The 25239-nt window shown below is 41.5% G+C and overlaps 1 protein-coding gene across 2 annotated transcripts in view; it reads right to left on the bottom strand.

Moving 5' to 3' along the window:
* Nucleotides 1-22414, bottom strand: part of nfixb (nuclear factor I/Xb) — a 142258-nt gene extending 119844 nt beyond the window's left edge. The window contains exons 1-3 of one of the 2 annotated variants that reach the window (XM_062438963.1): nucleotides 21558-22414; nucleotides 12934-13017; nucleotides 4985-5020 (exon numbers count right to left, since the gene is read on the bottom strand). In XM_062438963.1, the coding sequence (XP_062294947.1) occupies nucleotides 4985-5020; nucleotides 12934-13017; nucleotides 21558-21560 (123 nt within the window). In that variant the 5' untranslated portion in view covers nucleotides 21561-22414. Of the gene's footprint in view, nucleotides 1-4984; nucleotides 5021-12933; nucleotides 13437-21557 lie in introns of those variants that run through there. The other variant, XM_062438966.1, reaches the window with a different exon arrangement.
* Between the last annotated feature and the right edge of the window lie 2825 nt (nucleotides 22415-25239).

Here is a 25239-nt window from a genome sequence, read left to right as displayed (position 1 = left end):
ATGATCCGCAACAACAACTCTCTATCTATTTCTGTTGACCTGTGACAGACTGATACAATGGCTTTTGCACGCTCCGGGTCAGAAGTTTGGAGCCCTTACGTGTTACGGCAGGGAGGGAAGGGAAGGGAAGGGAAGGGGGGGGGCACAAAAGATCTCGGAAACTCAATAACATAGAGTCTGCCCGTACAGAAACGTTACTTGTTGATTAAAAAGGGAGAGCGGTGAATGAATTACTGTCAACGTTCGTTCTGTGTGTTGATACTGGCGTTAGTTCAAATTTACTCAATGCGAGAACAAAGCATGCTCAGAAACATTTCTCTGTCCTCTGCAGCAGCAGACGCACAACAAAACTACACTAAATGTACAACGTTTTTCACTTTATGATCCGTCCGTGGTTTTATTGACTGAAATCCTTTATGGCAGCGACAGCCCAGTGCTACTGGCTTTTATACTAGAAGCTTTGGCAAAAAAAAAAATAATTTATCCACGATTCCCCATTTTGAAATCATAAATTTACATGCGACAGACAAAGCTAGATTAACACGAAACAGCTTCTTCTGTGTGGATCCACTGTTTCACATTTGAAGTTGCTTATTGTTGGATGTTTGAGCTTCACTGTTCTGAGTTTGACACAAAAAAGGCTGTTTTCACATGTATCAGCTGACACAACTTAAATACGAGTAAGTACAAGCATGATTTGTCACATCGAATCTAGTTTGGAAGCCAATCACGATCCAGTATGACACTTATATAAGTTTGATGTTGATATTTGAAGCCTCGAGTGCACATATAGACGTTTCAGTGAAGTAGGAGCCCAGCAGTTAACCTTTAAAATGAACTATATTTGCATGTTCATTGATTTGGGTTGTTTTAATGAGGGAGAATGAATCTTTTTATGAATTTCTCACTAGTTTAATGGGATTTTTTTTGTGTGTGAAAACTATATCAAACACACATTTTTTTAATCAATCATTCAAGATGATTTTTTTATATGTGTTCAGACATTTGTAGAGGGGGGCCTTTAAAGTAACGCAAAACACTCATCAATCCTAAATGATGCTGCACTTACAAGACGCAACATCTGTTCAAAACTAAGTGAATCCCAGGAGAAGGAGGAGGAGGAGGAAGAGGAGGAGGAGGAGTACAGAGGGGAAGTTTTGCAGGGGCAGAGGAAGAAATACGAGCGTGTGCCTCGTGGTGTGTCTGTGTAAAACCCGAGCTGCCACTCCCTCTCTCTCTCTCTCTCTCTCTCTCTCTCTCTCTCTCTCTCTCTCTCTCTCTCTCTCTCTCTCTCTCTCTCTCTCTCTCTCTCTCGTACAAACACTGTGGATTTCTCTCTCCCTCATCTCGTCTTTTTTCGCGTACACAAACAGCACGTGTGTGTGTGTCACCGCAAAAAACACCTTCTCCTCCATCGCCCTGTCGGATCGGTTGTTGCAGCGTTCCAAATACCCACATAATGGCGGCACTGTTATTTAGATTTATGACTCAAAATCTGGGGGGGAAAAAAAAAAGAACACGCTGTACTGATGTCTGAAGCTCAGCTATGACAAAGCTCTCAAATATTCACTGATGCATTTCGCTCTTCTGCTCTTGGTTTGTTCTGGTTAAGGCTCACTTTGTCGTGGTGGTTTCTAAATTGAGCCCCCCCCCACACACACACCCTCTTTTTATACACTCTAACACCCCCCCGCCCTTACCCCCCCCTCTTTCTCTCTGCTCTCATATTGTACACTAAGTATTTTGTCTTCCTCTGTATATTCTAGCTCAATTATGTAATTTAGCACCGTGTGTGTGTTCAGTAGCCATGGCAACGGCACAACATATCGGCGACCACAGAACCGCGCTGGGGCCTCGGGCACTGCCAGGGTTGTGCCAAAGACTAATCCATGCCAGAGGTGACATGAGCGAAAGGAAAAGTGAGGCGGCTTTGGAGACAACATGACACACACACATGCAAAAAATCACACACACACACACACACAGAGCGACAGACACACAAGCGTATTACTCTCTCCTCTCACTCCTCGCCTTTCCTTTTAAAACACAAGCGCACACTCTGGATATCCTCCCATTCTTCTTGGCTGGAGCCTCCCATGGCAATAGCAGGAATCCATTCTCCACGGATGCTGGGACAGCTGTGCTGATATTGAATGAGACACAGTTGGTTTCTGCCTCTCTCTGCATGCAGCTCGAGATAAAAAACTACATGCTCCTTAATTCGAATCTATATCGCTTCCTGCCAAAAAAAAAAAAGGGCCCTGCTCATCTCGTCTTTGTCTCCGCCACCGAAGACAGCTCGGAATTCTTTGCTAAAATTGCCGTAAATTTGCTCCTGCTGACGCACGGTGTGGCCCCCCCCCCCCCAGTCACCAGCTGACAATGAACACAGAAAAATGTATATTACTGACAAAGACGTTAATCAACAGAAACCTTCATAAGCCTTTCAATTATATGCTTGGGAAAAGGGAAAATACAGTGTGTGCGCTCTGAATGCAAATAATCCACAACATGCTACCAATTTTGAAGCTGCGAAGATAACAAAAAAGCTTCTGTGCCAGTTCCATATTTGAAGCTCTGGGACGTCGTTGCAGGGGCTACCTCCTTTTTGAGGCCTTTAACTGGCGCCAATGGGAGGAGAGGCGTGATACATATCGCATATGCACACAAACGCCACCTGAAATGAACTGTGCATAAGTGTCTATTAACGGTGGCAGGGGGGGAGGGGGGGGTTTATTTAAGCTGTAACTGTAACTTGGTGGTGTGGCATGAATGAATAAGTAAGAAGGAACACGCTGTCCCGAGCAGGCGGCTGGCATTATGACCTCCTGGTGTCCCATGATGAGGGGGAAAAGATCCGGCGCAGCTTGTATACGCCACAAAACAGCAGCGGCGGACAATGAGGGACTCCGATTTCACCCGTATACACTTTGCTGTCCTCCCCTCGCTTTCACTCTCTCTCTCTCTCTCTCTTTAATACACGTGCGCTCTCGCAAATCAGCTACAAGTGAGCACAATAGATCAGCCCTACCTGTCAATCAAATGCACTATGAGTTCACTCTCCTGCCCGGTGGCCAAAAACAGACCGCTTAACTGGCTGCAGGGTCACTTTTTCCCCCCCACACACACACACACACACACACACATATACACACACACACACACACTCCGCTTCTCTTTGCTATTTGGTGTCACTGAATTACACTGGCTGTATATATAGAATTAAGTCAATTACAGTTGTGCACCACTGAACCAAAACCCACAGTGAAATCATAATTCAATATACCTATCTGAGAAATTCAATACAGGCAGTAAGACCTATTCTTAACTTCTTGCAATGTGACTTGTGATGCTTTTCGAATGGCTTTTTTTTTTTTTTTTGGGGGGGGGGGGGGTGTGGTGTGAGTGTAGCGGGCTAATCCAGTGATAACCACTCACAGGCCTAACTGGCATGAAGACATGGCACCAAAGGTTTTAGGTGCATGTTTTATCTGGGGGAAGGAGTTGTTTGCATGTGTGTGTGTGTGTGTATGTAGGTATATGTATATATGTGTGTGTCCATCTCCCTGCACACACATGCATGTGTGTGTCTTTAATTCTGAAATATCCAACATTTCTGTTTATTCAGACTGCGGTTCCATCAGATTTTAATCCTCTGAACAGCTGTTCCAACTCATTTTCCAGGCCTTGGGAAGAGACACACAGAGAGAGAGAGAGCAGAGGGGAGGGAGAGGAGGTGTATGTGTGTGTATGTGTCTGTGTGTGTGTGTAGAGGGGGGTGTTTAAGGCCACCTCACCAAATATGTGTAAATGTAAAGTTAATGGCAGGGCAGTCCAAATATTGATTACATTCATTTTTTAATTCGATTTTCACACAAAAACAAACGAGCTCATGCTTTTTTCCCACCCCCCCTCCTTTAACACTGCTTTGATGTTTTCATTGAAAACACTGTCTGATAGCGAGTGATAAGAATTGGCGGTGACGTAAGAAAAATATAATACATCCTCTTGGAGCAACATATAGCCCTGATAAAGAAAATGACGCGTCTCAGAGCGGGAACACGAAGCAATAAGTCAAGCGCACTGAGACGGGTTGACCTTAGAGTGAAAGATGACTTCTGACTATGAGAGAGAGAGAAAGAGACGGCTGAGAAAGGACCTAAGAAAAAAAAACATTTCTCATAGGCAGTCACAGGAGTTCAAATAGATCGAAAATGATGTGTCCGATAATTGGCCTACTCGAAAACAAAAGGAAATTTACGGCATGAGAAAGGCGCAAGACCTCATTATAAAGCATTCAAGATCGCATCCACTGCTGCTGTTTCAGTATATATAAAAAACATTAAATAGCTTTAAAAGCTTGAATTTAACATGTAAAAGTAAGAATTTAAAACAAATAAAAGGCTTGCATCCCTTTTTTTAAACACTTGTAAATCCAAATTACGGAAGCCGCTGCGCACACCGGAGTTAACACGGCTTGGATGTAATATTTGTAATCCATCTATCCCTATTTCCTCAACTACGATGTGATATTTTCCTCTGCACAGATTAAAACAACACATGTTTGAAAGAGAATTTTTTAAAAAGAAGAAGGAGAAAAAGAAAATGAAGAAGTGTCCCACAGCAGCAGCAGCCAGTTTTGGAGCTGCTGTCTTTTGCAACCCACAAAAAAAAAAAAGGAGAAAAAAAAGTGTCGTCTGGTCAGAGCATATTGCCAATGACAGGCTACAACATACACACAGAGAAGGAAGAAAAAAAATCAAGTTTTCATGGAGTGTGTGCAAAAAGGACAGAAGATGTGTCCTCTTTTTCCTGCGCGGGCCTATAAGTGTGCAGCTGCGGGTCAGCGTGAGTGAGTGAGTGTGTGGCCCTGCAAGAGTATCACAAAAAACATTATAATAAGAAGAAAAAGGAATTAAAAAAGAATTAAAAAAAAAAAAAACAGACACACACCTAATGCTGAATAAATAGGGACAGGACTTACCACTAAGGCATTGTTTAGAAGGTGAGTAGGGTAATACTTTAGTGTTGAGAGGGTGTTAAGAGGCGAGGAGAGCAGGGGTCAGCGTCCAGGCGGGCAGAGGGGGGCAGAGGGAAGGAATAAGTTAAAATGTCGCACCAGTGAAAAACAAGTCTGAGATGACAACATTACGAGCTGAAGAAGTAGTGAACACATTGTTTTTTTAAATGCAGTGAAACAAAAGAGAGGAGGGGGAGAAAACAGTTCTTTTTTTAAACTCACTCTCACTCTGGCCTGCATGGAGCGAGTATTTTAAGGGGTGGAAAAGGCAACAAAAATGTACAAAAAAAGAAAAATTAAATAAAATCATCAGTTTAAAATGACAGGAGGAAAATTATATCAAAAGACAATATGAACAGGAGGATTGCAAATATGTGTTTAGAGGCTTTAAAAGTGTTTTTAAATGAGTGTGGAATTAAACATATGAGACCCTGTTGACAAAGTGGTAGCTGCTATTTTTATTTTTTATTTTTAAAACTAAATATAGATTTGATGTTCATCCCTGACACACTAGAAGTCACACACACACACACATATACACACACACACACACACACACACATTCCTCTCCTCTCATGGCTCCCTCCGCAATTTGCCTCCATTACGCAGCGTCCGTCACATCCCAGCACGCTGCTTCTCTCCAACACTGCTTCTTTTCTTTTTTTCTTTCTTTTTTTTTTTAATCACAGTTAATAATTCATTCGATTGTTTACAATTGTTGCCATATCCTAGGTCCAAGCTCGATTTTTTTTTTAAATTATTAACAGCAATTAAATAAACAAAATGTGCCTTTCCGTCTGCAGACGGAGCTGCGAGGGAATGCTGTGTGCGCGCGCGCGTGTGCGTGTACGCGCATGCGTGTGTGTGTGTGTGTGTGTGTGTGGAGAGACAGAAGGAGAGAGTGAGTGAAAGAGGCACGGGGTGGGAAGTTGTTTCTTATCTGCATAATACACACACGTGGGTGCACAACTTTTTCTTCTTTCTTTTTTTTAATGACAAGAAACATGTAATTACGGTATGAGATGCATTCAGACATTATGATACACTATTACATGTTGCAAATGCGCAGCTACACTTTACTCTGCAAGTTAGCCCTGATGTGCAACATGTGTATTGCATTACAGCGTGTGAGCCTCTGTTGTTAATTACTTTTAATTAAGATATACTTGTGTAGCAAAATATAAAGTCATTTTGTTTAGAGATTAGCTGCTGTGTAACAATCTCATTATATTTATCATTTATATATAAAGACTTAGAAAGGCCTGTTTGGAAATGCAGGCCACACACAGTGTAAAGAGCTTTAAAGAATTTTTTAAAAAGTCCATGCAAGTAATTTAAAACACATAGCATGTTATAAATTATAAGAAATAACACTCCTTGTTGTAATTTTTACCAATCTGCTTCTATTTTCCTTCCATTTCTGAGTTACATTCAGTCACTTTCACACTCTGAGTGTCACAGTCATCACACTTAAGTAGCCCCATAATAGCCTCTTCAATAAAATGAAGAATTAAGGGGAAATAATAATAATAATAAAAAACTCCTTTCCCTTTCCAGTGTCAACGAGAGGACGGCATCATGCTTCTGCTAATGTTTGTAAAATGGGAAGCAGACATGAGCAGCATGCCCGCGTGGAGAGAGAGAAAGAAAGAAGGGAGGCTGAGGACATCCTGCAAGCCTCTGGTAGCAGTCGTCAGAGCAGGCATATGATGGGAGGAAAAGTCTTTTAATAAAACCACTGTAAAAATCAGGAATGAATTACACATCAAATGGGCCCTGGCAGTCCACTGTCAGACGAAGCCAATGAGGGATAAACAAGTCTGCTTTATAAGAGTAAAAAGGCTTCCAGCAGCTGGAACATGGGCAGGTTATTGCCACCGGCTTGGCTTAATAAGTAGATTAACAAGAAGATAATTCAAAATCTGATAGAGCGTCGAGAAAAGAGGTTTCGTTTAAGGAAACATTTAAAACTAGAGATTTTTCCACCCCCTTTTTTTAATTTAAGGATTTTATTTAGCTTTGGAACACACATTCTGGTGAGATCGCATTTCGGGTCGCTTCACTTTTTAGAAAAGATACAGATTCATAGTGTGAACAGGAAGCTGCTGTGAGCATGTTAGATTTTTACATTTTTTTTAACATGTTGAAATGTGACATTTTTTATACCGCTGTGTTGCAAAGAGCTCACTGGGGGAAAAAAGTTGTGCGAGCAGCTTTAAATTTAGCCGGAGCTTGCTCTCGCTCACCGTTTTTAAAGTTGTCATTTTAAGCTCAAGATTTAATGCTTTGAATTTAGCCTTTTTTGTAGGCGAATTGTCAGTTAAATATGATCCAGCAGAGGAAATTAAAATAGCTCCAAATAGGACTGAACAGCAACTTAAAATGAGTCCAAAAACTTACATTTATGACATGTGCTGCCATTTTACTCTCAATGTATCAGCTCAGCTTTTCTCAGTAAGCATATTTTGAAATGTCCTATAATTTTCTACACAACAGGTTAAACAACAAATTAACAATAATAAAAGGCTTGTGTCAAATATGATGTACATTTAGAGGGATATATTCTAAGTACTGAGCGGTCCTTTTTAGCCTCTTTTCTGAACACGAATAGCTGGAAAAAAGTCAAGACCAATGTTTAAAAGTGCAGTAGGATGGTCCTTCAAAATTTAAGGTGCAGCTCTACCTGCAGCAAGGTGTTGGAGGAAGTAATCTCATATATTAAATACTCTTGACAATCATTTTTGGACGTGCTAGTCTAAATAAACTGAGAAAACACAACATGTTGCTGCTTGTGTAAAAAAAAAGCAAGAAAAAAAGCACCAAAAAAAAGCAAGAGCCCTGTCTGTGTGTGTGTGTGTGTGTGTGTGTGTGTGTGTGTGTGTGTGTGTGTGTCAGTGTATGTGTGTGTTTGTAGTGACGACCAGGAAAAGGGGGGGGGGAACACAGAAGCTGAAGTGTAAATATCAAATAAATATAGCTCCTGTATCTGCTGTTAACCTGTACGTGTTGCATTCAAGTGCAAAAACTTATAAAACATAGTCAACTGGTGCAACAGAGCGTCTCTTCACTTCTTCACAGTTTATAGACTAATTGTACACACACACACACGCGCGCGCGCACGCACGCACGCACACACACGATGACAAACACACACACACACACACAAACACACTCCAGCTCCAAACTCTCGCTTCTCTCGGTCTAAGCTCCACATGAAAGCAGCCCCTGAAGGCGGTGCGCCCTTGCTCTCCTGCAACTCCTCTCAGCGGCCAAAACTCTCAGCGAGCCTCGACCGTTTGGAAAAAATCGAAACGTCAGTAATATCCACTTCCAGTCCACAATCCGCCTGTCTATCCCTGCGCCTCTCTCGCCTTTCTCCTCCCTCCTGCAGGCTTCCCCTCCTTCTTTTTTTTATATGAAATACATTTCGGGAGAAGCGCCATTTTTCCTCTCCAAAAACCATGTGCGATGGAAACGCACAAGAAAGTTTTTCTCCGGCGGAGACGCGCTCCGACGCGGGACGGAGCGTCGCAGAGTTGAGGTGAAGTTTCACGCAGAGACAGGTAGCGGAAAAGACGCTCCGATACAAACAAACAGTTAAATAATACACACACAGTCTCACACATACACACATACAGAGAGAGAGAAGCAGCGCAATAAAGAAAAAAAAAAGAAAAGAAAGCCAGCGTCTCCACTGCGCTAAACAAACCCAAACAATGAAATAAGATAAGACAATTTACCTGTGTCAAGCAGTACGGGGAGTACATGGTTATTTTTAGAAAGGAGAATTGGAGAGCTTATTTAAGTTGGATGGAAGCTCGGTGTGGTGCTGCATTGCAATCGCTCGCCGTCCTGTTTCTCTCACTCCATGCTGCAGCTTACAGTAACCCCGCCTAGAAAGTGAAAGCTTGCACAAACTTTCAGGGAAAAAACTTTGCCTCCCTCCCCTTCTCCTCTCCTCTTGCAGGACTTTTTAGCGCTCTCCTCTTTGTAACCAACTCTTCTGCTAGAGGCGGCATTTTTTTTTTTTTTTACATTTTAGAAGTCATTATAGATTCATCAAGGTGTCGCCGGCAGAGATTTTTTTACTGATATGAGATTTTAAAATATATATATAGGCCTATCTGTGTGTGTGTGTCTGTGTGTGTGTGTGCGCGTTTTGATTAATCTTCGACGGCTGTGTGAGCCGCTACGCAGGCTGTACCCGCGCGTCCCCACATCTTTTCCATGGTAATGTTACGCTTTAGTTGTGTTTACTGACCCGTCATGACACGTTATGGAAATGCAGATAATAATCAGAAGGTACGAGTCGTGCATTATTAGCTTATATAAGATGTGGAGTTAGACGCTGTTGTTGTACTCATGACTTGACGACGTAAACGCACCATCAGAACCGATCAGAGTGGCGCAACAGCTGCGAGGCATAAAGAGTAGCTTCATATATATATATGTAGAGAGATAAGAGAGAGAGAGAGAGAGAGAGAGAGAGAGAGAGAGAGAGAGAGAGAGAGAGAGAGAGAGAGAGAGCAAACATTTTGAAGCTTAAGTTATAAGAAGTAAGTCCAGATCAGTTGCATGAAATGTGTTCATATGTTCTCGTTGCAGCTCCTGGTGTGAGGATTTCACCTGAGTAAGATCTCAAGTTTGCACATGGATTTTTTTATATTTTTTTTTATTTAATACTTTAAATTCACTTGCAGCCATTTGAATCAATGCATTATTTCATCACGGCTGTAAAGCAGAAGCCTATTTATTTACTGAACCATACTTGACCCAGCCTGGAAGTCTTAACTGTATTTTAAAGCCAGTGAAGTGAGTCCAAGCCAAACAGTTACTGCTGCATTCACTGTGAAGTCGAAAAGAGAAAACTACCAAACAGTGAGGACAGACGTATAATTACAGCTTCTGAGCAGTATCAAAATACTAAATTGGGGTGTGTGTGTGTGTGTGTGTGAGACTGTGAGGGAACAGGGACTCTCTCTTTTTTGTAACACACACACACACACACATACATACACACACACATACATACAAACGGTAGTGAGTGATACATATATCACATAAAAGTCATAAAGTGAAGTTTCTTGGAGCGGATCCTGACTGTGGTACGGAGGGAATTTGGGTGGGAGTGAAGTCATTGTAAAGAAGCGGAGCTGAAATTTTGGGGCCTGACATCGGAGTCCCACAGATTTATGAGGCCTACTGCTTGTGCATTTATACCGCAAGCCTCTGCAGGCGAAACAAAGAGATCTGGGCTCTGTGTGGCCAATTACTGCGCGCAGCCAGATACGCGAGCCAGAGACGCAGGCAGGCGGGCAGGGAGGAGAGAAAGTGTGTGGTCAGGAGTGTATGTACGCCACAAAAACCCGTAACCTCCTGTCCTCGCCGCCGCACGAGGTTATAACACCAGCATTCCTTTCTGTGAATACGATACACTGCTAATATGAAACACACACACACACACACACACACATATGGACACGCCCAAAAAACAGAGCGCATGCACCTTTTGGTTCCTCTTTTTGGCAGGTGACAACTGACTCTAGAACCTGCAACTTTTCGAAGGGTTTTGTTTTGTTTTCGAGTCTTTTTGCTCACTTTTTTTGCAGCAGCAGCAGTCATTAAAAGCAGCGCGAGTGCAAAAGGTTACAGAGAGTGGTTAGACGGGGATCAAAATCCCCCTCCTTTATAGAGTCGACTTGCATGCAACACACGCAAACACTCCTCTGCCGTGGCTCCTTAAATGAGCCACACATTTAGTGGTCTGTGTGAGTAAATCTCTCATTAAGTAACACATGGTAGAGCCATATGCTACGGTTGGTGGGTCTGCTGCGGCTCTGCTTTTTCACACACTTTCGAATATACATATTTACCACTGCTGCAGAGCGGCCAGAGCTGTAATGACTTCGCCCACCGGCTCGTGTTGCTGTTATACATTTGCATTTGGAACCGATGGCGTTCGTTTTGAGAACGATCAGAGGAGTCCGATAGGCGGATGTCTGGAGTTTTTTTTTTTTTTTTTGCGGCTTCGCCTCTTTGCAGAACAGGTTGTTCAAGGGTGACGCTGACCGCACATTTGCCTGAAATGAGTACGGTGTTACGCCACAACCTGGGTGATGATACCACACCTGGCTCTCTCTCTCTCTATTGTTCAAAAAGGGAGATGGGATACAGCAGAAAGGGGAGATAAGCAAAAGTGCGGTTGTGCTGTTTAGCTGGCGTTAGTTACAATTGCGGTTTCAAGATCTAAAGGGGAGGGGGGGGGAGAGGACCCGGCGAAAGAATCCGAAAGGTCACAAGATCACAATAATTTCTGCCTTCAAATCGAGTCCTTAGAGTCTTATGTTCTTAAAAATAACAAGTGAAAAACTCTACAAGTGCAAGAATATTTCTGCTTTTTCCACTTTTTTTTTTTTCTCCCTTCTAGTTTCATTTTTCTTCTTTTGCCTGGTTTCAGGACACAGACACTAATTTCCAGCAAATTCTTGAAAGCAGTTGAAAGGGGTTCTAAGCTCTCCCTGAACGTGCAGAAATTCCACTTGTAAGAAAAGACGGTTTTTGGGGTTTTTTAAAAAAAGAAAGAGAGAAATGATACGATGGAGATTTTTCACAGGAGGATAATAAAAAAAAAAGCAAAATTTATATGTTTTTTTTTTTCTTCGTCTTTAGGCTTCTGAAACAAACATGAAATTTGAACAATCTTGAGTAAGGAAGCTCATAACTCCAAAACTAAGGTCAGAAACTATTACGAGGTCTTCATTATAACAGTGACAAGTTTATTCAAAATTTAAAAAAGAAGTTTGGAACTACCTTTTTTTTTTTTTTTTTTTTAAAGGACTGCACCATATTCCTCCACCACTACTAAAAACAGGGTGTTCAATTCAAAAAACTCCATTTGGTTTTAATAGACTTTAATCGCACTGTCATCTTCAGGAATCTAGTGGAGAACCCTGACATGCAGAAAGAAAGAAAGACAGAGAGAGAGACGAGGGGAAGTGGGGGGCGGGGGGCGACGGTGATGCACGTTAAGCACGTTAAATAGTGGACCTCCTGGTGAGAAGTTGGAGGTGGACACCCTCCTGTGGATGTTCTTGAACTCGCTGCCCCTGGAATCCAATACGGCCGCAACCCGAACGCTCCTCCCCTCTCCGCAACTCTCCTCTACCAGCCGAGCTACTCAATTACAGCCATAATGGTTCATTTCTGTACCCCGGGACACACGATACACTGTAGCAACCCAGATTCTCTGTGAGACTTGGCGTAAAGTCTTAACTCTGGGAAACAAAGACTGTATAGCCTAGAAAAAAAAAAGAAGAAAAAAAAAAAAAACTGGCTCCCATCTCATTAACAATCACATTTTCAGTCATCTACAGACCCCCACCCACCCTCACCAATCCCCACTCCTCTGTATTTATTGCCATTTTATATCACGTTGATCATTGTAAATCCACTGCGCTCGCTTGATGTTCATTTTTTCTTCTTTCCTTTTTTTTTTTTTTTTAAATTTTAAAGCTTGCTCACTTTCTTCAACTTTCTACTCTTTTTCTGTTCTTTTTTTGGTCTTGTTTTTTTTTTTATTTTTATACATTGAGGCATGCGGCACATTATCGTCATAATTTTCATTCCCGTGAGGCGAGGGCCGCTTTGGTGAAGTTGCAAAGAAAGCCCCCCCCTCCCCACAACCCTTTTTTTTTTCTTAAATGTGCGTGTGGAAATAATGATTGTAATGGTTTGCAGCTGAGTAGAGGGAGCTGTGAATGACATTATGATTGTGGTGCAATTACCGAGAGCATGAAAACAGAATGTCAGTCATAGTAATGAGTAATGACTCAAATAACACATTTAATAACAACACGTGAATAATAATGAGAAAAATAATAATAATAATAATAATAATAATAATAAATGCGTACCCTGTATGAATCTGATACTACAAAGCATTCAGGCATTCCAGGACCTCTGGAGGGTTCCTCATTCAACAGAAAGGTTTCGGTTGCCTGAAATGTAAAAAAAATAAAAAACATTTATTCATTAGTTGACACCGTCTTTCGGTTCGGAGAACGTAAAAACACACACGGAAACGCTGGCTGCAAAGCTGTAAATGTATAACACTCATCCTGATGCTTCTACAATGAACTGTTTCATAATCATTCTAAAGTCCCACCACCAGAGATCTACGGGAGAAACGGCGTCTTTCATCTATACACTCCGCACACACACACACACACACGGTCCATGGTGTGTGTGTGTGTGTGTTGCCTGCCTGAGCCCATATGTTGTGCAGGCCTGAGGCCCGGCCCGGCCCTGCCAGTCACCGCCACTTGAATGGGGAGCAAAGTGTTTAGCTGCCGTAGCAGCGCACAATACTGCAACACAATGGCATTTCCTGTCGCTGCCATTTCACCTGCATGGTCACTTTTCTGTCAGCAAGCACTGATTCAGCACAAATCATTCACACACACACACACACACACACACACACACACACACACACACACACACACACACACACACACATAGGCACACACACATAGGCACAGTCACATACTACACATCAGGCACATACATCTGTTCATATACACACACAGACACACACACATAGACTCTTGGCTGCTCTGCAGACCCTACATTGCATTCACTGATAGATGCAGTTAAAGTATTTATTCGAAGTGTTTGTTTCTATTCAGCACAGTTCATTTGTATGCTGTGGGACACGCCAGCAGAGACTTGGGCTCTGAATGAGGATCCATTGCAGCTCTGCTGTCAATTGAGGCAGCCAGGCCAGACAACACGGACGGGAGGGAACCACAGACTGAGGATCTGGATCGGAGATGGGAGTTATGCCTAGTTAGCTCGCCCCCGGCTATTACTTTTTAGTCCAAACTGGTACAAATTTGTTTTCGCCAGGCTAAATTCAAATGTCTGCTTTGGAAATCAATTAAACCTGTGAGGCGAGGGATAAAAATTGCTAGGTAAATGAAAATAACTCTGATTCTGTGAGTTAGGGAGAAAGAAGTTTACTCACATTGGGACCAGGAGACTTAAGTTAAGCTGCTGGATAGAGGACAGGAGGAGAAATAATCCTATTTTCCAGAACTATACGTTCTTGATCTCTCAACATACCTTAAGCAGAAACAAACACAGACCCAAAAACAGGAACAAACATTGCTCGTAGCGAGCAGCAAAAATGTAAAGTTATACTATTTAAACTGTCATGTGAGGTAAACAATTTTCGAGGGAATTCAAACAGACATTAGGTTACTTAAGCATTTACATATGCAAGGACGCACACGCATACACACACGCAGTGACACGGGATTGCACTTGAACAAATACATGCACAGACACATGCATAAACACACAGCACTATAATAAGTCCCAGACTCGGGCTAACCAAGCTGCGGCTGGAGACACAGGCTATTCATATCCTTCAGAATGAGAGGTTACAGCTTGAGTCTTTTCCCCTTCCCTTTTACTGTAACACTGGAAGGGCATCTGTGTGTTTGTGTGTGTGTGATTTCACTCTATTTCTACAGCGAAAGGTCTTGAAGGCAGATTGATTAACATAAGATTAACATTGGTTTTGTTTAGTGTAGCCTGTCTCGCTCCCAATGAGTTTAGCGCAAGCCGCATGGAGCGTGCAGTGGGTTAAACAAAGTTACAATTCAAGTCATCCAAGCGACTAAGAAAACACTACTCGTGGCATTCAGCCTCAGCATCCAACTCCTGGCCTGTCATCATTAATATGTGGGGAAACGCGGGAGGAAAACCATTTGAAGCCATTTGTCCCGCTAAATGGTGCCCTTGTCAAGCTCCCTGGGCTTTCTGTTAAGCTCTTAAACTGCCCGGTCCAGCTGAAGGATATATTTTACTCTGTTGATAATCACAGAGTAGTGCAGAACAGGGCACGCTGGTAGTTCTTGCTCGCCTCTCTTTGACAGGTTTTAGTCGTTTAAAGTTGAAAAATGATCTGCCCCGCCGCAGGGCGACAAAGTTCGAGCTCAAGGTGACGAAACTCTAATAAATGAGATGTTTAAAAAAAACGTGGGTCAGCTGATGAATGAAGCATCTTCCCGCCTCTGTCTGTCTCACAACACTACCAAAGAGGCATCATTTGTTTCGAGGCTTGATTGTTTGATGTAGCTCCCTGCAGCACTGGCCCCCTTTTCCCACTCTCTGTCAGTTTTTTTTTTTTTTTATGGAGCATGGTATCAATTATATATATGCTTTTTCTATATATATGCAGCATATGCCCAATCCATATGGCCGGCCTAGAGCTAAAATGTGTAGAGCAATGTGTAATTAACACTTAAAAAGCTCTAGAGATCATTTGATGTCTGGGACTTCTTTTGGGTGACCAACAATGGTAGGTATGATTTATTAAAGGAATTGTTCAACATTTAAGGGAAATATGCTGATGTGCCATATTTACACAAGTTAGCTGACAAGATTGATATATATATTTTATGACTGTGAGTTCATAGTACAGTCATTTGTGACCTCAGCACTCTGTAGGTTACTGATGGTGTTTTGGTTACACCATGGACGTTATAAAGAGAGCTGGATACAGCGTTGGAGGCCTTGTTCATTCCTGTGAAAGTTGCTCGGTGGTGCATGAAACCAAAACACGGCCAGGCCTGCTACTTCCTATGTAGCCCTCTCGCTAACTTGAATTGGGATTCGATCGTGTAGCTCTTTTAGACTTTCCAAAGGCTATCAGATAGTGATTGTGATGGTGATAGTGATAGGTATCATTTCACGGGGGTTGTGACATTCAAAGAATTTAAGCTGATTTACAGATGTGTCTTTATCAATGTAAGTCTATGGGGAAAGAGGTCTTTTTGGGACCAATAGCATCACATTGGTGTTGTGATTACATGTTTGGCCGCTATGTCAAATTGGCTTTAAAGCTCTGCATTGTTCCTGAGGGCTTACGTTACACAGCCTTTCCAATGACATCCTTAGTTGCCGTTTTATAATATTTTTATAACATCAAAGGATTAAGTGTGACGTGAAGGGGCTCGCTCATACTTTTGAACCCACATGTTACCTAACCCTGCATATTACCTCAGATTTATGGAGCTTTTTAACATTTTTCAGCTCTTTGCTTTGGTTTTCTAGCCGCAATTTGACTGTTTTGGTTCACTATCACCGCTCTCAGGAGGGTCGTTTCCAGCATTTTTCAGCAAAAAAGGACTACAAGCGTAAAGTACTGTTGCCTCCCAACAAACGAAGTTAACAATTAGCTTGTGAACATAGTGGAAAATTTAGCAGCTAAAGACCTTTTTTTAAGCAGTTTATCAAGATGAAATGCAAAGCTAACCACTGCAGGTTTACAGATAGAAGCTGGCGTTGGATAACAGGTAAAAAAACAGGTAATGCTATGTAGCAGAAACTAACATATGGAGTGCTGAGGCCACAAATGAGGCTAAGAACAGAGCTGGAGAATAGAGGTATTTAGCCTAACTTAGCATAAAGACTAGCAGCAGAGAGAAGCAACTATCCTGGTTATAAAAGTGAACATCGACTACCAGCACCTATAAAGCTGTACGTATTTTGTTTGTTTATACAATACGTCAGTATGAATGAAAAAAAATTCATGTTGCCAAACCTGGCAACTTCAACGTCAAGACAAACTTCTATTAGCGGCGCCTAGTTGTTGTTCACAAAGAAATAGTTAAATTATGTAACGTCCCTTAAGACCACAAATTGTTTTCACATTCCGGTGTTGATTAGTCAGCCTGGCAGGTGTTATAGTGGGCATATTTTCCAACTCTGATAGAGCAAAGCTAGTTGTTTCCTCTTGTTTTCAATCTGTATGCTAAACTAGGCTATGCTAAGTCTAAGAAAGAAGCGAATGAGCACAATTCCTTAAGTGTAACTATTTCATTAAGTTTGTAGAGCTTGACAATTTGCCAACACACACTTACAGGCGTGCAGAGAACCCTATTCAGCTTCCTGTTGGTGGACATTACAGTTTTCTGTGAGTAAACATCAATCTTGATGTCTACAGTACCTCAGCTACAGTCCTGCCTGCTCACTTCTCATTGATAAATACCTATACAATAAGTCAGATCTGAAGAAGGATGCTCAAATTGGCTGTGTTTCATGGCATTGGATTAATCAGAGCACATATACATATGGCCCACCCCTCCCTGTCTCTCTCTCTCTCATTCTGTTGTTCATAAACAGACACACACACACAAGCAGCACAGAAACCACCTGGGTTTCCGAACAATCCGTAAGAGGCAGGTATCCTCACAATCACTGATTAACAGCCCCATGATCATTCCGCTACGGCGTCCTAATCATCTGCAGCATCGACTCTTAAAGCTCTACGGTTTTCTGGAGCATCGGAGACGGAGCTGCAACCGACATCCTAACCGGTCCCACCTCATTCAGCCCTTAATTGTATCCTCATTCTTCACCTGGTAACAAGCTAACAAACCTGTGCAGATGTGGCAAGCACATCAAAGGGAGGGAGAGGTGGGTGAGGGGAGGGGGAAGTTGTTTGTAGAAAAAAATGTGTGGGGGAATATGAAAGAGGAGGAGGGGGTGGATTTAAGTTGTGTGAGCCCAAGCCAGCGCCACCTCAGGGAGAAATGCTGGAAAAATGTGATTTTTTACACCTGCATCTCAGGAGGTGAGGAATAAGAGACAGGGAGCGGGGGAGGCGGTAATTAGAGGTGTGTGTGTGTGTGTGTGTGTTCTTGTGTGTGTGTGTGTGTGTGTGTGTTCATAAAGGATTTTTTAGTATGTTTCTGGGGCTTGCCACTGGTTCTTTTTCAGCATTCAATTTGGTATGATGCATTCAATGCCAGATTATTAAAAATGCTAAACCTGGTTACCAATGGAAAAAAAAAAAGTGTTGAAAATTTAAACAAATATGCTAATATTGTTACAGTGATAAATAGCTGGCAAGCTCTGTTTAATGAATAATGCTATTGGCTCTAATTCCTCATTAAGGCCCTAAAGAGGAGAGCGAAGAGAGAAAATACATGTATTGTTGTTGTGATTTTTTATTTTTTTTATTCAAATTGAACTCAGAAGGCAGGAGATACCAACACCTTCCCAAATTAAGTAGATTGAGATTACTCGGTTACACAGCTGGTGTGCAGTCTGGGATGTCTTGTGATACCAATTAATGTGAGGGGTTAAGTCTTGATAAAGTAATTGAGGCAGGCTTAGAAATGAGATGGAAGAGTTAGGAGTTGTTATGAGATCAGGCTGAGCTTGATGAGAGAAAGTAAGCAAAAATATCCGTCATATTTCCGTTAAAACAAACTAAACAAATCTGTCTGAATGAACTGAACTGTTGCGTTCTGTTGTTTCAGGGTCATATTATTCTCATGCTTTACAGTATATCCAGATATAATTCTGAAACTCTAGTGGGAAGAAGACCTTACTGTTTTTCTCTTCACTACTCACTGAAACAAGTCATGAAGATGTATACTTGCAGTGCAGGGTAGGCATGCTGCTCAAGGGACCCTGCTGCTTTCACCTTGCACAAAGTGCCATCCATCACAGCCCTTTTGAACCAAGATTACCATTCATCTTTTCAAGAGCAAGCGCTCCATAAGAGGAGGTACTACACATGAAAACAGCTTTCTGTCCCTGAGAGTGTCTGTTTTAATTGAAATAGAAGAAAAGAGAAAACCCAAAAAGGACAAATGTGGGGGGAAAAAAACACTTTGATTTACAATTGTTTCAAGGTGACCCTGAATCCAGCTGACATGGAATATTGGCAAAACAACTGGAGCAACTTCTGTGCTTTCTTTTTTTTTTGTTTCAGTTTTAGTTGACCTTTGCATTGTAAATCCTTAAGTTTGTGTCTGCTTTTGGAGATGAAAATTACTCATTAAACACAGTCCACACTCATTAACCTGCCAATTAAAGGGGCACTCCACCAATTTTACATCTAAAAAGGTCAGTTCATTCATCGTGGAGAGTTCTACTGTCATGTGAAAACAGTTGTATGATATCTGAGAAAAATAACTAACTTCAAAAAGCAAACAGAAGAAGCTGCAGAAATGGAGACATGGGACATTTAACAGGCAGGAAAGGTTTTATCGAACATGCTTTTGAGTTGCATTATGGGAATTGTAGGATCCAGATTCCTCTTAAGAAGGCTTGACTAATAGGAAGAAATAAAAATCAGGATATCTCGACATCTGCTGCACCGATTTTGACCATTTAAAAAAAAATCTTACCCTCAGAGGTCTTTCAACTTTACGGAAATGCAGAAATACCCCATTAAGTCTTGTTTTTCGGTGTCTACCAGTCGCTGGATAAACAATCCATAACTACCTTTTCATTTAGTGCAACATAGATATCACATTAAAGGTGCACAATATAGCCTTCGTGCTAAACCATGCTAAAAAAAGTTACCGCTTTAAAAAACAACAATCAACTTGACGGACCCATCTGAGCTCACTATCCTAATATTTACGCTGTTTGAGCGTATATCAGACTTTCCATCTTTAAACTATGGCAAATGCTTACACGCCGCATAAGCTATCATAGCCTCCTTGAAGCCTTATTTATTTTTCCAGGGAGATGTCAAGGCCAGGACAAACATAATAGCATAATATTCTGTATACAGTGAGGGATGACATCACTGGCAGCAACAGCCAAGAGGCAGATCACAGAAAGACTGGAAAACCGCTTGTCTGATCATCATGTGGCAGGCAGCACACACACACACACACAGACACACACACACACAGATTGAAACACACAAACAGAGAGGGATACAATTGCCCCAAGTATTTACACAGAACCGCATGATTACTGTATTTGTTTCTCATATCGCACACATGCTGACCACGGGGAGAGGGAGCGGTGGACACTTTCAATTTACACATATGCTTGAAACATGGCTAATAACGCTCATTACCAAGGTTTAATACGTCTGTAAACTATAATATGCGACCAAACATGTTAAGTGTTTTAAAGTGTGTATTTGTGCGTCAGAGCTGGAGCATCAGCCTCGAGGGAAGTTAACTGACATTGATTGACAGATGCCCCCAGTGCCTTCTGACTAAACTTACATGCAACTGAAATGTTTGGCATAAATTCACAATATAGCTTTTCCTTGCTAAAAAGAAAAAAGAAAAAAAAGAGGTGAGCTGCTATAAGTAGGAGAATAACAAGTCAAGATAATCCCATGTGAGGCCTGTCCTGAATTCTGTATCATTTTTACTGATGAGCTTCTTGGGCAGCTGCCATGTCAGTGAGGATGCTCGTAAACAAATAATTATTCATACTAATAATCTTCCATATTCATGTGCAAATAAGATCCCTTCCTGGTATCTAAGCAGCTTCAAGGTTGTATGTAGGAGGTTCCCCTAACTATCGCCTGACTTGACTCATTTCGTGCCAAAAGAAAAAAAAAAAAAACATAGAAAAATAAATCTATCAGAGGGTCAAGGATGTGTGAGCTACATATCATAAATCTCTATAAAAACAGATTTCAGACTTTCCTTTACTACAAGGACTGCATTCAAATGCGTGTTCATGTCACATCCTCACAAAATTAATGCATTTGCCAATTTGAACAAATTTCCTCCTTTTGGGCAGATGGGGATAAAATTAAGAACAAAAATAAAGTTTTGCTTTCAAAAGTAAATCTGCTCAGCCAATTCCAATTATCAGCCAACCACAAATAAAAAAATAGTTTTTAAAAAAGGGACCCCATTCCCATGTCAACTATCACAAACTTCTGCTTTGTGATGTCACATGATTTCATTGAATTGCACAAATAAATCACATGCGTAATGAAGGAATTGGTCTAAACCGCTGTGCGTAATTACGCACAAATCAAATAGGCACCTAATTGAATGTTGGCGCAAACAAGAAGTTCCATCTACTTATAGCCAAGTTTCCACGGGTTGTTAAACTTTGCTTTTAGGTAAGATTCGCGCACTGGGAGCTCTTCACATGTCAGTAACCTTTTTAACACACGGTCCTTTATGACGTCTCCTGATTAGCTGCTTACACCGTATGATATGCGATAGCGCCTATCATATATGTGGCTAAAAATAGGCTACTGACAGGCCCTCGTCAGAGACCTCTGCAACGAGAGGAGTCATGCTCTCCATAGGAATAAAACGGCAGAAGGCAGTGGACATCGGGCGGTGAACTGAGAGGGCTGGACACTGATTTGGCCAGGCAACTTGTTTTGTAATGGTTATAATAAGCTGTAATACGTTTCCTTAATAGCAACATCCTTTAAAATGTCTATATCATATCCAGCAAGGCAAACTGTGCTTATTAAGAATAACATTATAGCATAATAAGTCTTAATTGTGACAGTAAACATAGGTAGGTGGAGGGACTTGGCACGCATTTTGGTGACTGTTACCCATTAGCTACACAAGTAAATACTAACACACACAAGAATTATAAGTGGGTAAACTCAGCCCACTAAAGTTTACATTAAAGTTCTTTCTGTATGTCATTAAATCTATGAACAACTACAATGAATCTGAAAGCTGACTGCATAAATGAGCAAATTATTGGTTTACATAGCACGTACCATTGTGGTGTAGGGAAGTGTGCCAAACACTCTCAAAGACCCATTTTCCACTCTGAAAAGTTCGGCTTCCAAAAAAAGTGTGTGGGAGAGAGAAAACTGCTCGGTTTCTTGTTCAGCTGGGCCTTATACCGGAAGCAAAAGAGCCCTAACACACGGCCTGCTGCCCGGTAAACATTTTCTTTCTCTTTTTTTTTGCAATTTGTAGTCAACTGTTCTCGGTCAAGGCAAAAGAGAACGAGAGCTGTATAATCCAAGTTGCCTGCTTCCCGACTTCTTCAGACAAGGTGTTTATGCTCGGTTTCGACCCGTGATATTTCCATGAAAATCGTCGGTGTCCAGGCTGTGGTCTCCTGTCAGTGCCCACGGTTCTTTCTCCAGTCTGTCCCGGTACCGTAATGTCCACCGAGACGCCGCGCTCTGCGCCACCGACAGAGTCACCGTGTGAGCCCGAGTGACAGAGCAGGAGTCTGGCTGTGCACCGACAGTAAGTAGCCTGCACTCTCTGCTTACGCGCTCACCAAATCAGCTGTTGCTCCTGCAAAAAAAAAGGGACGACACCGCGCGCTTTCCCCTTGTGCATGCTGCGGCTTCGCTCTCCTGAATAAAAGTGGAGTTCCTCCCCGGTGCTCCTCCACCTGTTCCTCAGTGTCCGGAGAAAGTTGCGGAGAGAACGGCGTCAGAAACAAGAGTCAGCATGTGGCGGCTCGGTTGTCGCGACATCACAGACATCAGAGTTGGTGAGACTGTAGCGGGACTTGGGTGGGCAAAGCCAGCCGGTGCTGTCCACGGAGGCTGCACACAATAACGACGAGGTGAAACGTGCTTCTTTCCCTGTGTTATCTGCGCGAGACGCCGAGCAGCCAAATGAAAAAAAGAGTAAACAAAACGCTAGAAGTGAAACACACACACTCACACACACACACACACACACGCACCAGTCAGGACGTGCGGTGTGTCTCCTGCGGCCGCGGCCGGAGAAGCGGAGCGGAGGGCTGGTGAATTATTAATAACCAGAGCGGTTCACAGTCTGTCGTGTTCAGTGAGTAACCAGGGCGGCAGCTGGGGGTTTAGAGGAATTAAATACCGGCTCAGAGTAAACCATGGACGCAGGGGATTAGTAGCTCTCACCGGCAACAGTGTACGGGCAGCTCGGGGCCGACAGACAGGGCGGGAGGGAGCAGAGGGGGAAGGTTATGAAAAACCCAAATATTTTCTGAGAGTGTGAAAAGCAAGCTGTAAACGTTTATTGCAAACTTAATATTCAGCTCAAATGCATGGAGGCATGCACGTGTAGACCCGCGTGGTGAAAGCTCACCTGCAGCAGGTGGACACCACCTAAAACAAAGAAACTGGGAATATCATCATTTTCTTGATATCATATTTTTAAATCATGTGATTATGTTTTCAGAAAAAGAAGCAATGCAATGTTTTGAAGCTGTATCATGTGACTCACTCTTGCCTACATATTGATACAAAGCTTCATGGATTTCTCTTAGAAAGGTAATAAGTGGTTAAACGGAGTAGAGGGAGGTTAAAGCTTTACCCAACAATGACTTAATTCACACAGCACATTACTGCGCAGGGCTGTGTTATGATATGCCTTCAGGTGGGAAAAATATGAGAACTTTCAGTGGTCATTAATCTGACATGTAGACTTGTGTGGAAGATTTAAAACACCTGTATCTTCCATGTTTCCTCCCCCTCTCTACGCGCAGCCGTCAGTGTGAACTGGACTGCCACAGTCACACCATATCATTTAGTGTGTTTTTATAGCTTCCATTCAAGGTGGACCTGTTTATTTAGTCATGAATAATACGTTAGATACGTTAGAGGGAGAAAGAGCAGGTGCATGACTCCTGGCTGTGAGTATGAACGCAATATTTATTCACGACAAATATCAAATTAGCCTCGGATATTCAGATGGAATTTCAGCAGACACGCCTTCCAACAGATCCGGCCTGTTCATGAATAAATTACCGAGGAAAGCATTTTGGACCTGTTTTTTTTTTTGTTTTTTTATGGAGAAACGCAGCAATTCGCAGGATTCCGCAAATGCCCACGTCACGCGACAAAATGATGAGCACTGGCACAAAAAAAAAAAAAAGGACTCCACCTGCCGCCAAATTTGTCTGTATTGGTTTAACTTTATCACTTCAGTAACAGACAAATAAAAAAAGCTTATGGGCTCAGCGTTGTGCTTTAAAGAGAGGCAGGCAGCTAAAATATTTAAGCAGCTTGAAGCTCTAAATGTTTGACCAGATTCTAGGTTTTCATCTCCAATCACACAAAATATAAAGCTAATTAAATACCTTCCATAAAAGATTATAGACATACAGATTATGAGGCTATCATTTCAAAAATAAGGTAATTGTAATTCAGATATACTTTGGAATAAATCATAAGTAATATTAAGGAAACAGATGAATATCTCAAGTTTCACTGAGCTTATAATTCTGTCAGTAGGATGAGAGAGAGTTTCTGTTTTTCTACAAGTTTTCCATTTTGCTTTTATACAGCCACTTTCAACAATATTCCACAAGCAGCTGTTCATCTCAAACTGTTGCATTAAATGCTTATTTCATATGAAACTAGTGTTAATTAATGTGTAATGAAATATATTAGACGTTTCTTACTCTTTAATTTATCACAGCAGGCTCTTTTTCATATTTAGAACATTTAATAACTAACTATTCTGTTCTGTAATTGTAAGAAAACTAAAATAAATGAAAAACATGCATCTATTCGTAGTTTGAAATGGTTTTCCAAGCACAATAAAATACAACAAATAATTACAATAGATTAGTTTAGGCCTCTGGTATTCTATTTTTAACTTAAATTGTTTGATGAGAATTTTAAAGAAACATAACACTGCTTTTGAACAGTGGAGATAAATGCATTATTGTTACATTTTACATTTTATATTTATCGCTAAAATGGTCACAAAATATAAGAATGTGTCAGATTACTCATGTGTTCCTTTTATTTGATTTTGTTTCATTTATTCTATTTTTTTAAGCCAGGCTGCAACATTTAAGGCCCAAATTCTCTCAGATTTCAGCCATGAATAAGCAGTGTTGAATATAACGACTTTTAAAATATGACTGATTCATTATTTAGATGCTAAATAGTAGTGTGTGTGTGTGTGTGAGAGAGAGAGTGTGTGTGTGGCCTTTTCAAGTGAGCGGCCTGCAGAGGAGGCAAAGTCTGCAGCTTCTATTCACTTCAGGCCTTTACGAGCTGTATATACTCAGAGTCATTTGTTGCTCGAGTGTGTGTTCGACGGCCTTTAAGCGCGACCACGAACACACACATCCCGTCTGTAAAATCTAAAATGTTTTAAAGGTAGAAAACGTAAATGAAATAAACTCAGAAATGCTGTTTAACCAGGGATATAATGTGGGTTAAGATCCACACACACACACACACACGTCTTATTCCTCTGATACAAACTGGTTCATTTTACTTATTTTATTAACCTGACCTCATGTTTGACCTTAAAATGCTGCCTGTGTTTATTATCTATTTCTTTACACTGTCTCTTTTCCTTGTGAGGATTTAAAATCATCACTTTATTCTATTAATCTGCTTACAGATAAATTCTTATAAAAGGTAAGAGTTTATTTAATGGGAAAAACTCAACACTTTTGGAAATGTGAGATAAAGGATGAATGTATCTGAATGT

This window comes from Scomber scombrus, chromosome 18 (genome assembly GCF_963691925.1).
Source record: "Scomber scombrus chromosome 18, fScoSco1.1, whole genome shotgun sequence".
Classification (NCBI taxonomy): domain Eukaryota; kingdom Metazoa; phylum Chordata; class Actinopteri; order Scombriformes; family Scombridae; genus Scomber; species Scomber scombrus.
This window is presented reverse-complemented; position numbering and strand designations above follow the sequence as displayed.